Here is a 13,001-nt window from a genome sequence, read left to right on the forward strand (position 1 = left end):
AACTTTCGCTTGTACATTTCATTCTTTCTTTCATGGTTATTGTCTGTGTATTGTTGCCATGTAGGACGAAAGCTGAACGCGTGTTTACCTCTTTGCGATCACTGGTGCCCTTCAAAACAAGATGATATTGTACTGTTCACATTCTTATCAAAAGAGAAGCACGAACTCCGTTTGGGAATCCACAAAAGCCAAAGAGGAATAGCGAGTCCCTGTTAGCAGGTGAATCAAATCAAATAGATTGAGTTGAAGCAAAATCGATGCCATCCCATTGAGAGCGTCTCCCATTCCAAAAGGTGATTTTTATTTATTTATTTTTGCACAGGAATCAATGAGATGAATAATCGCATCAGTCCCCCCGACCGCTGTGATTAATGGGGGCGTCAGTCAGCCCCCAACAGGGGCTGGCAGATAAAGCAGCAGCCTAGTTGACAAAGCCCCTGAGAACTGAACTGACAACAGTTAAAAAAAAAAAAAAAGATCTAGCGGTTTTCGCGTAAATAATAGTTAAGTAGTGTGACATGATTATGTTCACACATTCCGTGCTAAGGTTGCTACTACAATTGCAGATGATAGGGTCACTTCTTGCTATTTGGGATTAGTTTGATCCGATTACTATTTGAGAACAAATATTGAACACTCAATTCACTTAAAATAAAATAGCATTAGTTCCCACCATCACTGGAAATTGTAATCAGACCAGAAATAGCTTTTGAATCCATGACCACATTTGTAACACAGACACTCATATCTCAAATCAATTTACCTCACTTAAATGAATGAAAATGCCAATAATCCATTCCAGCCTCCTCCTAAAAAAAAATGTGTTGATGTTTTTTTTAGTAATGAAAAAAACTTTATAGCCTACTATTGTACTTTAGGGTGAAGTACAACGCTATATGTAGGTAGTGGAAAAGGCTGACCTGTTTTCTGAAGCTGAGCCGTGATTGGTCGTTACCTGAGCTCTGAGTAGTTGTGATGTCATTTTCAGTCGACAGAAGTGACAAAACGGCCACCCCCTGACATGGAAAAAATGGGTGGATTTTGCTGCTTAACTCATATCGGCCAAAAACAATATTAATCAAAATGCCATGTTTCAACTAGTGGCCCTGCATAGAATATATTGGTGTAAAGGAAATGTTTGAGTTGACTTCCCCTTTAACAGAGATACTATTCAAAATGTTTTGTCAGTTAACATCTCTAATTGAAATAGAGAAATAAACTGTCTATTGTATTAATTCACGGTATAAATGCCGTGACCTTGAAAAAAATGATCACATATTAAATCTCAATTGCAATATTGAGGGTAAGAAATATCACAGATTGCTTTTCAATATCATTCAGCCCTACTAGTCGTCAAACTGCTGTTTGTCTTGAAGCACGTTGAATTGAGTTCATTCCCACAATATAGTGCTCGTGTCAAAAATGTGCACTCGCAAGTCAAAGCCAAATAAAATGGCCGAATGACAGCTTGTATCTCAAATGTCTCATATGTCAGGGCATCTCAAGGAACCACTAATTTGTTTCAGGGTTTTAACTGTCATCTTCAAACCATTATCGCGGGTGAGGGTTTTGGCAAAGAAGTATGTGTGCTCTTCATCCAAATGTGATCTGGTAGTCATTCATGGCCTCTCAGCTCTTTATGACATAAGGTATTTTCCTCACGCGCAAATAAATAAATAAATAAATGTCCTCTCTCCACTGTCAGAAATTGCATTCCAAGCACCTCCGTTTTCTATTAAAAGAGATGAGTTCCATGCGTGGTGGTTGTCTGCAAGTTTCCAACTGTTGTGTGTCATCAGGATTCAGTCTTTCTCATTAACTTTCACATCTCAGCATGCCTGACCCACCACAGTTACTAATTTCAGCCCGTTATGAATCATGCTGTAGGTGTGCGTGCCTTATTTTGACACTGTGATTGCGTCGTGCTGGAGGAACTTCCCCAAAAACATACCCTCTGGTTGCACTTGATTGGGTAGCTAATGTCAAGCCGCTTCAAATTCCTCTTCTTTTTCTTCCGGTGTCTGAGCCAGGAGCAGAACATCTTGTTGTCAGTGTTATGTGTTTGTATGTATGTGCATTTAAAAAAAACAAAAAAAAACTGCCAAAATATAATAGCGGCATTCTTTCCATTGGCACTCCACATGCCCTTAGATGTTGTTTGTTAGACTGTGACACCATGGCAGGCTGCTGTGTATTGTTTTGGTTGTTTGTTTTTTCTGAACTCCGCTAAGGAAGTTGTTTTGTAACTCACCCTGGATTTGCATGTTTTGTGCAAAATGTCGACCATTTTATACTCTGTTAGGGTGTTCCCGTTGCATTTTGGTTAGACTCCTACAAAAGGAGTGTGAGGGCGACATAAAATTTGTATTACACCGATAAAGTCATAGAATTACATGTAGTAATCAGTTATTAAGAAAAGTAATAATTATGAATATTGAATTGTGAAAAAATACATATCACAAGAAAAACCCCTAATTTTCTGAAGAAAATGAGACTGATTAAAAGTGTATTGAAAGTAGTTTTTAATTTTAGTTTATGGAAAGCAAAAGATTCAAAATGTCCTATTTTCGAGCAAAGAAATTCTAGAATTGATTCAAATGGAAGAACATCCCACAAGCAATTTGTCACTTGAATTAAAGTGACAAATATAGTGGATTTTAAAGTATGCGTTGATGCTGTTTTCTTAAATATTCAAATAAACGGGCTTTTGACACATCAACATCAGATTTTTTTAAATAAAACAATTTTTAAATGAATAAAATATCGACTTCATTAAAAAATGCGCTGTGTATGGAGTGTCAGAAGCTGTCAAACCAAGTTCCAGCCAAGATTTGATTGTCATTGTTTAGTTGCCGTCATTTGGATAAAAGCATTGAAAATCAAATTCAACATGTTCACACTCTTCAGGTTGTTATGTGTCCAATTATGTAGATTCTTATTACATTATATCCGCTCCGCTTTAAACCGTCAAAATGAAAGTCCCCTTCTTTGTGCTTCCAGTTGCTGAGAGGACAGGGCCATACATGCCACTTTTCAATGGAGATTCTTACCTGGAGCTCAAGGGGCTGCATCTTTACGGACATGATCTGCGGTGGGTTCTTTTTCTGCATCAAGATTTTGGTGTTGCTCATCCAACATGTAGTTGTGATTTCAAACACAAGTAAATAAGCAACTCTTGTTCGTATAGAAGTACACGTTTGACCTCTCTGCAATGTGCTTTGCTCACAGCCAAAAAGTCAGCATGACAGTGGTTCTTATGGCCAATGACTCCAACGGCCTGATCTTCTACAACGGGCAAAAAACAGACGGAAGAGGAGACTTCATCTCTTTGTCCCTCAACGAGGGGATCCTGGAGTTCCGCTATGACCTTGGCAAGGGGCCTGCTACCATCAGGTGGGCATAAAATGACACTCTTAAATAAGGGTTGTCAAAGCAAGATACAGCTGCAGTAAACACAGTTTACGTTTATGTCACAACATCTGCTGCTTTTTTTTTGTGCCAAACACCTTTCGTACATACCTAGGTTTCCGTACACTATAGACAAGTTTGCAGCATTTTTTTTGAGGGGGGGAGGTAGACATGATATTCTAATTAAATTGTATTTAGCTTTCTTGTACATTTCCTGACGATGTTTACCAAGTTGCTTAACACTGAGGTGGGTTTGTGATCCAGGAGTAAAGAACCAATCAGCCTCAACATGTGGAACACCATCAGCTTGGAGCGCTCCAATCGTAAAGGAGAGATCATGGTGAACAAGAAGGACGCCGTTCGAGGAGAGGCACCGGTAAATGTGCAGCCCCCGCTAACCAGCTCCTGCTAATGTTGTCTTGCTTTTAGCATGCTTAGCTTTTGGGCCTGTGTGGTATGTTTTGCCATGCTTGGGGTGTACTTCCTGTTGTTGTTGTTCCATCAACTGCTCCTCTCACATCATTACGAAATATCCCCATCAACTCTTACGACGCTTTGTGTTCTTCTTGTGCTTGTATTTTTTTAAGCTATGTCCAACCCTGTAAAAACAGGTGGTGAAATGCCCACATTCAGCAGTGTTTTTTTCTGTAGTTGGTTTGTTACATCACATCAAAAAAAGTAGTACACATTTATGCATAAGAGCATAAGAATGGTAATTCCCGTGTGTATACATGTCTTCTCAAACTCCCGACTTAGGCAATAATATGATTTTCTTAAGTTTCATGTAAACAAACTGGGATATCTTTTGTCATTTTTGAAATATTTTAAATGAAATCCACGATGAAAACCAGCCCCTGTGGCTTTTTGCTGAAAAAAATGCCAGAGTCTGACATCCATTAAAGTTAGAGTTAGAGCTGCAGATATCGGGGGACACTTTTGACAAGCTGTCTTGATTCTGGGAATCGTGTAATTCCATTTTTTTTTTCCCCCCTTTGGCAGCCTTTCATTTCACCGAGGTAACTTAGACACCCCAAAGAAAAATAGCCTCAGGAGTGCACCCTTACCTTTATGAAGTCAGACAGTTAAGAGGCAGATAGCGGTATCACGAAACTCTTTAGTCCAACCGAGCAGGTGCACAGATTCATGTGGTGGTGAACCTTTCGCCTGATAAGCCGCCATGAGCCATCCAATTACATTAAACTGTGTAATTTGTGATTATGAACATGCATTTTGTTAACTCCCATCATCTCCTCACAATCAACACCGCAAATTTTCCCCTTCGCTGCTTCCCTGCCGCCACCTTCTTTCATCATCCATATGGTAATTGTATTTTATTCCTGCAATAGAGGCAGAAAATCTTCATAAAATAAGGGGGAGAAAAGCAAAGAAGGCAGTGGAGGATGGTGATGGTCTGTTGGGACTGTAAGGGATGAACTGAAGATGGTTAAAGAGCTTTAGAGCCGAGTGACGGCACTCTTCAAATAAAATGTACGCACATGCCGGAATGGACTTATATATTTATATACAGGACATATTGCATGCTGGGAGTGTTCATCATACCAAGGACAGCTCGGGCTGGCAGCATGATGAAGCACATACTTTCAAAGGCGCAGACAGAAGAAATAACATTTTTGGTTCACCTCTCACATCAAAGCGGCATGTCTTTAAATGAGGCTTATTGAGAGCCGCTTTTCACAGTTTCTCATCAACGAGGGCTCTGTTTTCATCTATTCCAGATGACATTTCTTCTTCTTCTCGCATGATCTTTCAACAAGTATTTTCATTTGAGTTTATATATGCATGTACAGGATTTATTCTAATGATAATGCAACACTGCATGCTGTGCATCATATTCCTACAGCTCAGGCTATGTTCTTGCGTATTTCAAATCTATTTTATAATATACAGTACTGTGCAAAGGCTTCGAGCCACCATAACATTTGTTGTTTTGGCAATGTCATAAAGATCATAAGAAGTAGATTGGCAAGGATTAACTCTAAAGATGTGAAAACAAGAAAAAATATTCATAGAGGTGCGGTTTGTTTGTCCATATACGTGTTAGTTACTGTTAAAAATGCTCCTGAAGAAAAACCTAGCGGTGGCCGAAGACTTGCCCTCTACTGTATATAAGAAAAATCTGGCCCAAACGATGCTGAAATTTTTTTTTTTTTAAATTAGTTGAAACAGAAGTGTATTCCAAAGTGGCGTGATACAGTAAGCTCTAACCATAAAGCTTATCTAAGTCGAAACGGAAGTCTCTTTCCTAAAAAGGTAAAATAACGGTAATTTGAGAATGTATTTCCTAAAATAGTGGCTGAGGATGTTTTCTTTTTACTCAAATGCAAAGAGAACCTTTTGTTATTAGTAAGCAGTTCGAGAGGAGAGACCATTATTTGGTAAACTAAATGTTAAAACTTAATTTGTAATAGAATATACCATATATGACAACTTATTGTTTTGTAGTGCTCTGTTCCCATTAGCTGGCGTCATCAGTTTTTTTTTTTTACTGTCTGTAATTCTTTACAGGTCATTATTGAACTGTTTATCAGCTGTTGCTCTGCACTGTATGCAGCATTACTTTCTCTGTCATCATGACAGTAAGCGTCAGCTTTACAGATGCCACATCTGTAGTTTAGGTAACAATGTCTACCGTGACACACGGGGATATCAGATCCCATACTAAAGGTAATTACAGTCACCTTGACGCAATTCCAGTTATTTTTCCCCCGGTTGATGGGTTTATTTATTGTTTATATTATTTTTAAGTAGACGATGCACCCAGCAATAATTAAGGCACAGCGTCGGGTAGAATGGAGACAGCAACTTAAAGAAGTATAAGTATGGACAGATCGTGGCGTGACAAAAACTCAAAGAAGTCAAGAAAAGTACAAGCGTCTGACATAAATGAGATAATGACGATAATAGAAGTTTTTTTGTTTTGTTTTTTTTACTTTGGGTCAAGTTTTCCAAAAAGTTAATCCTTGACTAAACTGCCGTGTGTGGACAGAAGACCAAAATGCACAGAACAGGTGTTACCAACCTTTTTGAAATTGAGAGCTACTTCTTAAGCACTGATTAATATGAAAGGCTACCCGTTTGGTACGCAATTCTTACATAACAAATGTGCTTAAATTGACATTATTCGATGGTATTATCGATAATTAATGCTATTCATCAAAACACTCATAATGGTAATGATTTCACTTTGTTTCTTTAAATCTCTGCAAGTGTTCACGTTTTCAAATGATTACTTCTGCAACATTCCCAGGAAATCACAATGCCCTATCACCGTGAGCTATTATTACACATACTCGTAGGCTACTCATGTGGCCTTTGGGGGCTACCTGGTACCGCTGGCACCATGTCGGTGACGCCCGGCGTAAAAAAAAAAAAAAGCTGACATTTTTAAAACTAAACTATGGTCTTATGTTTGGCCTTGACTCTATGCATGAAGGCGCTCAATGTGTGCATGTTGCTGCAGGTTTTGGCATGTCTCACTACGCACCCTTACCGGTCTTCTAATAACTATATTCCTCCCTATTTTGTGTTTTCTTTCTCTATGATGTGCTGTCTGGATATAAGAAATCACGCAAGGTAATGAGACAAGTCACACCTTAGCCCATGTTTCATTTTGAGTCGTTCACTATGTCCTCTCACTCCCACCTCTTTGTGTAATGAAAAAAAAAAAAAATCTGCAGAGCAGTGGGCAGCTTTGTAGAAAAACTTTGTCATTTCATGAGCCTGTGCGCACACACTCACTGCACTGAGGCAGGGAGCTCTATAAAAACACACTTTGGCTTTCACCTCAGTCCATCTGCCGCGGGGGCGGATGGGGTGTGAAGGTAGGAGGGAAGAAAGAAGCGGAGGCAGCCGTCGTTGTGCCGGCCATTGTTTTTAAGCGGCGACAAACGTCTTCATTAGCCCCACGTAGGTGGGGATATCACATCGGGCCACGCAGCTGTTGTCAGTGACAGCAAAAGACTGTGAAAAATGTAGCCACGAAGACCGTGGAGGTACTGAGGAGCAAATCCTCGTTGTTCTTTTGTCGTCCGCTCTCACTTGCTTTGTAAACAGAAGCAGTCCTCCGTCCTCTTACAAGCCCCCCTTCACCCACTTCGCTCGGCTTCACAGTACCCCAAATGCACAGTGAGCTTCAGCGGGCTACAAACACTCCATCAAGCCGGTTGTGTCCTCTCTCACAAGAGCACACGAAACGACTCTATTTCGTTGTATGAGATCTCACTTTAGTGTCACAAAACACAAGTTTTGTTTTTTATTCCTGCAGTGGCAGCTGTGGCGGGGGTTGTTCTCTGTAAAAAAGTATGTCGCACTTAAGAATATATCATGCTGTCTTACAGCGCAATTAGAGCAAATACCATCATGACGCAAAAATGAGTGCGCCACAACAGATCAGAAAAATGTGTACAATATCCCATTAGAATGCTTTCTAATTGATTTCATACATCGAAATGATCATTCAAATTGTGTTTACTACCTCCGCCAAGGACACAGTGGTTTGATTGCCATTTTGTTTGTGATTTAGTGGGCAGGATTAAACATTGTCGACTAATTACCATGAAAATATCAGGTGGGCCAAGGAAGGGTTAATTACAATATGGAATGGATATTTTTTTTCTAATTTTGCGTAATTTGTCCTAAGAAAAAAAGCATCATGAACTAAGATGGAATACAATGAACTAGCAAAAAATGAAGATAATGATAATAAACAAATAAACAAAAACCGCCAAGACAAAATCTAATGAATAACAAAAAACATACACATTTTTTATTGAAGATATATTTATTGAAATTATTTTTAGTGATGAATTGCAGAGGTGAGAATAAGTCACATTCTCATGATGTGATAATGTAATATAAAAATATTGTTTGGTTATTTATTTTTGTGCGCGTGTTACTTTGAATGTGTGTGCATGCCTGTGTCGAATTTTTCATTGTGTAACACAATTTGCAGCTTTGCATGGTTGCCGTCTGCAGCGGATGACAACATTGGCGAAGCAGAGCGAATACACTCACATCTGGGTCCAGCCACCTTGGCCTAAGCCCCCAACGGGTCTCTGTTGGATGCAACAACACAATCTCAGCTTTAGCCAAGCGTCTCTGCCTCCTGCACTCCAAATCCCCGCCTAAATAAAAACAGCTCTCCTTCACAAAGCCTGTTTATTTGGCCTCTTCCATCGTTTTTTTTCCAGCAATTAACTCCATGTTTCTCTTAAGGCAATTCGTGGCCCACTTAGAATAAACTTTTTTTTTTTTCTCAGATGTGTGTCAAACCATTTTGCTTTAAAAAAAAACACCAAAAAAAAAAACATAAAAAATACACAGTTCTGACCCATTGTCCTTCCCTATGTGTCAGCGGGAAGAAATTCTGGTGCAGATATGTGATAACATTGGATTGACCATTTTCTTTACATTTTCATTCAATAATGCCTTCATCTAAATGGCCAACTTTGGCTCTTTGAATGGTTTAGTGTTGATGCTTAATATTGGGATTGTTCTGCCTTGGTGCTCTGTGGTCTACTCAGTGCTGCTCTCATTTGAAATGTCTTTAAGAGGCATTCATATCTCAGGATGATTCTCTTTTGTACTTGCTTTTAATGCCTCACATCTAGAAGATAATTGACCATCCTCTCAGCAGACATAGAAATTAATTACGTTGTAATACATCAACTGCGCTGATGTGCATTCAGGGCGAGGGAGTGTGGTTATAGCCTCGGCGGGCTCCAAAACGAATATGGATCATTTTAATGCCAGAATCTATTTATTACAGTGGCATATGTGCAAATGCGCTACATTAATCTCCCTCTTTATATATATCAACTAAAAGGAGGATGCAACTTATTTCAGGCTCACGAGATACAAAACATATGACTCCATAAAGCATTATGTCCTGAATAGAAAAGCACTGCAAAAACAGATTACATTTTAAAGCAATTGTTGGAGTTGTTTTGGGTTTTTTTTTCCATTCTTAATTTGTCTTAGTTTCCCCAGCTGAAACCAATTTATTATCCTGTCTCATCAGAACCTCCATGTGGACCTTAACCTGAAAGAGTCTCTCTTTGTTGGCGGGGCTCCTGATTATAGCCGACTGGCACGCAGTGCCGCACTCACAGAAGGCTTCAAGGGAACGATCCAAAAGGTAAATGTTTGGAAGTCTTTATTTCCTGAAGGACTGTTGTGACATTGCTTCTGCCTGTGGCCTTTTTACAGTGGAGCCTCTGAAGTCGTATAAAAGTTTGAACTACTGTCTTGAATGGTGTCATGTTTACACCGTCACATTTCACATTGGCATCCCAAAGGATTAGTGCCATACTTTGTGTTTTTATTTGATTGTGTTTTTGTGACAGTGATGACACCAAATAAAAGTATATAGTTGCTGCTCATTACAATACGGCTAACTTGACTAAAGGTCATCAATGAAAATAAGAGCAGAATGTGTGCTCAATCCTAGGCGGTTTCCTTCCCTATATTGTGTTTATATGCATCCATCAAGTCGACACCGTGAATACTATTGATTGTTTTGAAGTGTAACTGTGGTTTTAAGATTTTTACACTTACATGCTGATTTACACTTGTCAAAATATGACTTAAAAATTGCCTGTGCGGTCAATAAAGGTTTTATTATTATTATTAGGTTTTTATGCAACACATGCCTTTAATTTCCATTATTTCCCATGGAAACAAAGTGATTCTTAAGTCTAAAAAAATCACAGGTTTATCGTCTTTAGTTCAAATGTAAAGGAAAGGCAAGGAAGCTTTATTTATATAGCACGTTTCATACACAAGGCAAGTCAGTGTGTTTCACACACGCAAAGGCACAACACCTACAAGTTAACAGTTAATGACCAGATCATGATCAGAAGCAAAGCAGAGCAAACAAAAGTAGCTTACAAAAATGACTAGAATGTACATTAACAATGTTTAAAGACATTAACATAAAACTTGGAAAACATTTAAAAGGAAAGAAATGTGTACGTTTCTGAAATATCTAAAAGAGAAAATGATTTAAACGTGATTAGAAGACCTTAATCAAAGAAATTAAAGCAAAGTTTTTAACCTGGATTTAAAAGCATTTACACATGGACAGACTTCACTTCTGTTGGCAGCTTATTACATTTGTGTGCAGCATAAGAGCTAAATGCAACTTCGCCATGTTTATTTTGAACTCTGGGCTCCATTTTGACCCGAGGCTGCACATCTCAGAAAACGTTCCACTTTACTATGTAATGGCGTGATATTCTTTTGGCCCATACAAATGTCAAGAAATTGTATATTGAGTTGTCAAGTTGTCACTTTATCCACCTTCATTATTATTTATATTATTTTATTTATTTTTTTAAGATCAAAGTGGCACTGCTCATTTGGATTAGCATGTACTTAATAATAGAATGCACATTTTGAAGTCTCTTTTTTGTTTTGCCTTAGATCTTTCCCCAACAGCTTTCTGGTATTTTTTTTTTTCATTGCCTTCTCTTGCTTTTCAGTAAAATGACAAAAATAGCCCAGTAGAACAAAGGCAGGATGTTACTGTTTGCATAAACTTGTCATTAGTTCTCTTCTTCCAAGTTTCCCCTGACACTTTGGAGAAAATTATAAGCTAAATGTGGCATTTGTCTTGCGTGGCCACTGGGGTAAAGTTAATTATGTAGAAAAGGTGTTGAGTTCTCACTGTGATGTAGAGTTTAACATACACTTTGTGTTGCATGAACGGCAGTTGTAATATCTGTTGTTGATGTTACTGTGGGTGTTAGTCTTTTTCCTTTGGTGATGTACTGTATGTGATTTAACTTGGACATGATATCTTTTTCACCAAAGAAAAGTGTAAATGATGGATTGTTTTTGCTCCATGGCTCCGCCTACAGTTTTGAAGTGTGCCTCATCGTCTAAAACCGTCTCGGACAGGATACAAATGTTATACACGGCTGATAAATCACATTTTTACTGAACGTGAACTGATTTGACTGACTGATGTGATTCTGTTTTTGCAATAGATCATTTTGATGGGCACGCCCATCCTCAGAGAAGAGAACGCCCTGCGCTCCCAAAATCTGGCCATGTTCCAGGAGCACGCATGTTCCCGGGAACCTTGTCACAATGGGGGGCGCTGCAACCCCCAGCTGGACACTTATGAGTGCGTGTGTCTCAGCGGCTACTCTGGGGGACACTGTCAGAACAGTAAGTAACTTGGCACATCATAGCTCTGCTGTATTTTATTGTTATTATTATTATTATTGCAGTGTTTTTGTAGCAAACAATAGTGATTTGGGCGCAAGCATGTCTGCCGTCTTTTTGCAATGTGAGCAGCGTGGCTTGTCCTTTCTTATGGTGCTCGTGTACAATTAAAAAAAAAAAAAAAAAAGTTTCACTTAATCTAGAGAAAATGGATGGCTGTAATCTAGTGCTTAACATCTTGTACAATTCCAAATTCTCACGAGCGCAAGATGATGTGTGGAGTTAAGCTAATATCATTGGGTTTAATGAAGAGTGAAAGTCCATTGAAATGTTTGAAGCGCTGATCCATTTCAATGTGTAGAATTCTGCAAAAGGAGGTCATAATAAAGCCATATTACATGTAGTTCATCCTTACCATCCCAGTATTATTGGCCTTTGATCTAAAGTAGCACTTAGGGAAATTGTTAAGTGAATCAGCTGGCACTTTAGCAACAGGTGAGACTCTATGTACCTTTTATCATGTCTGGATGACAACTTGAAATGAACCGTGGCTCGATGTATCTTACAAAAACATTCCCCGCCTCTGCCATTAACCTTGTGCACGTTTGCAGTCTGTCCTTTTTACGTTAATTAAATATGTGCCAGCACTCCGATGACTGCACCTTCCCTCTTATTGATTGGCGTGAGCTCATCCACTCACCGATCCCCCGCTCTCCCATCCTGTCCCTTCCTTCACAGCCATTTATGAGAAGTCTGCCGGAACTGAGACTGAGGCCATTGCCTTTGACGGGCGGACGTTCATCGAATACCACAACGCTGTCACGAGGAGGTAAGCAGGAGGACAAAGAGCATGTCCCCATCTATTTAGCCTAATGCTATCATTCCCTCCTAATTGCCGCATTAAGCAAACAAACCCTGCGTCTATCCGTCTCGCTCCACCCTCACTCGGCTACGATGACAAGCTTGATGATATCATCAGCTCGCACGCTTCAGGGGGACTAACGGCAAGCTAATAGGCCTTCTTTTAACACAATTTCAGTAATTACCAAGACGTTCAACAATCAAAGTGTTGCCCTGAGAAAATTGTCATCTTTTTGCATACATGACAGTCGTGTGAGACTTGCAATATCTGACACTATCTGAAAGTCATCAACCCCATGTAAAAGAGCTTCATTGAGGAGGTGTTACACAAGAAGAAGACAAAAGGTTGTGTCCCTCAAGGCCGCCGCTTTGACATTTGTTCTTCTCCAGAGTGACGTTTGCCACGGGGGTGATTAGAAACAATGCCTGAACAGAGAGCAAAGAAATGACTCTCTGTATTTGTCAAAACAAATCCCCAAATAACAGACAATGTTGCATAATGCGCCCCCACAACGCCGTCTGTCTTTGTGTGTTGCTTGCTT

General features: G+C 39.3%; 1 protein-coding gene across 11 annotated transcripts in view; it reads left to right on the forward strand.

Annotated features, from left to right (window-relative positions):
• Window positions 1-13,001, forward strand: part of agrn (agrin) — a 263,386-nt gene that overhangs the window by 237,387 nt on the left and 12,998 nt on the right. For 7 of the 11 annotated variants that reach the window (XM_086027847.1, XM_086027856.1, XM_086027871.1 and 4 more), the window contains 7 exons: window positions 3,001-3,091; window positions 3,229-3,393; window positions 3,673-3,784; window positions 6,991-7,002; window positions 9,449-9,565; window positions 11,418-11,601; window positions 12,337-12,427. In XM_086027847.1, coding sequence (XP_085883973.1) covers window positions 3,001-3,091; window positions 3,229-3,393; window positions 3,673-3,784; window positions 6,991-7,002; window positions 9,449-9,565; window positions 11,418-11,601; window positions 12,337-12,427 — 772 coding nt within the window. The remainder of the gene's footprint in view (window positions 1-3,000; window positions 3,092-3,228; window positions 3,394-3,672; window positions 3,785-6,990; window positions 7,003-9,448; window positions 9,566-11,417; window positions 11,602-12,336; window positions 12,428-13,001) is intronic. The other 4 variants (XM_086027866.1, XM_086027930.1, XM_086027891.1 and 1 more) reach the window with 1 other exon arrangement.

Source organism: Filicampus tigris, chromosome 1 (genome assembly GCF_054856515.1).
Source record: "Filicampus tigris isolate MCC_2025a chromosome 1, RoL_Ftig_1.0, whole genome shotgun sequence".
NCBI classification, from domain to species: Eukaryota; Metazoa; Chordata; class Actinopteri; order Syngnathiformes; family Syngnathidae; genus Filicampus; species Filicampus tigris.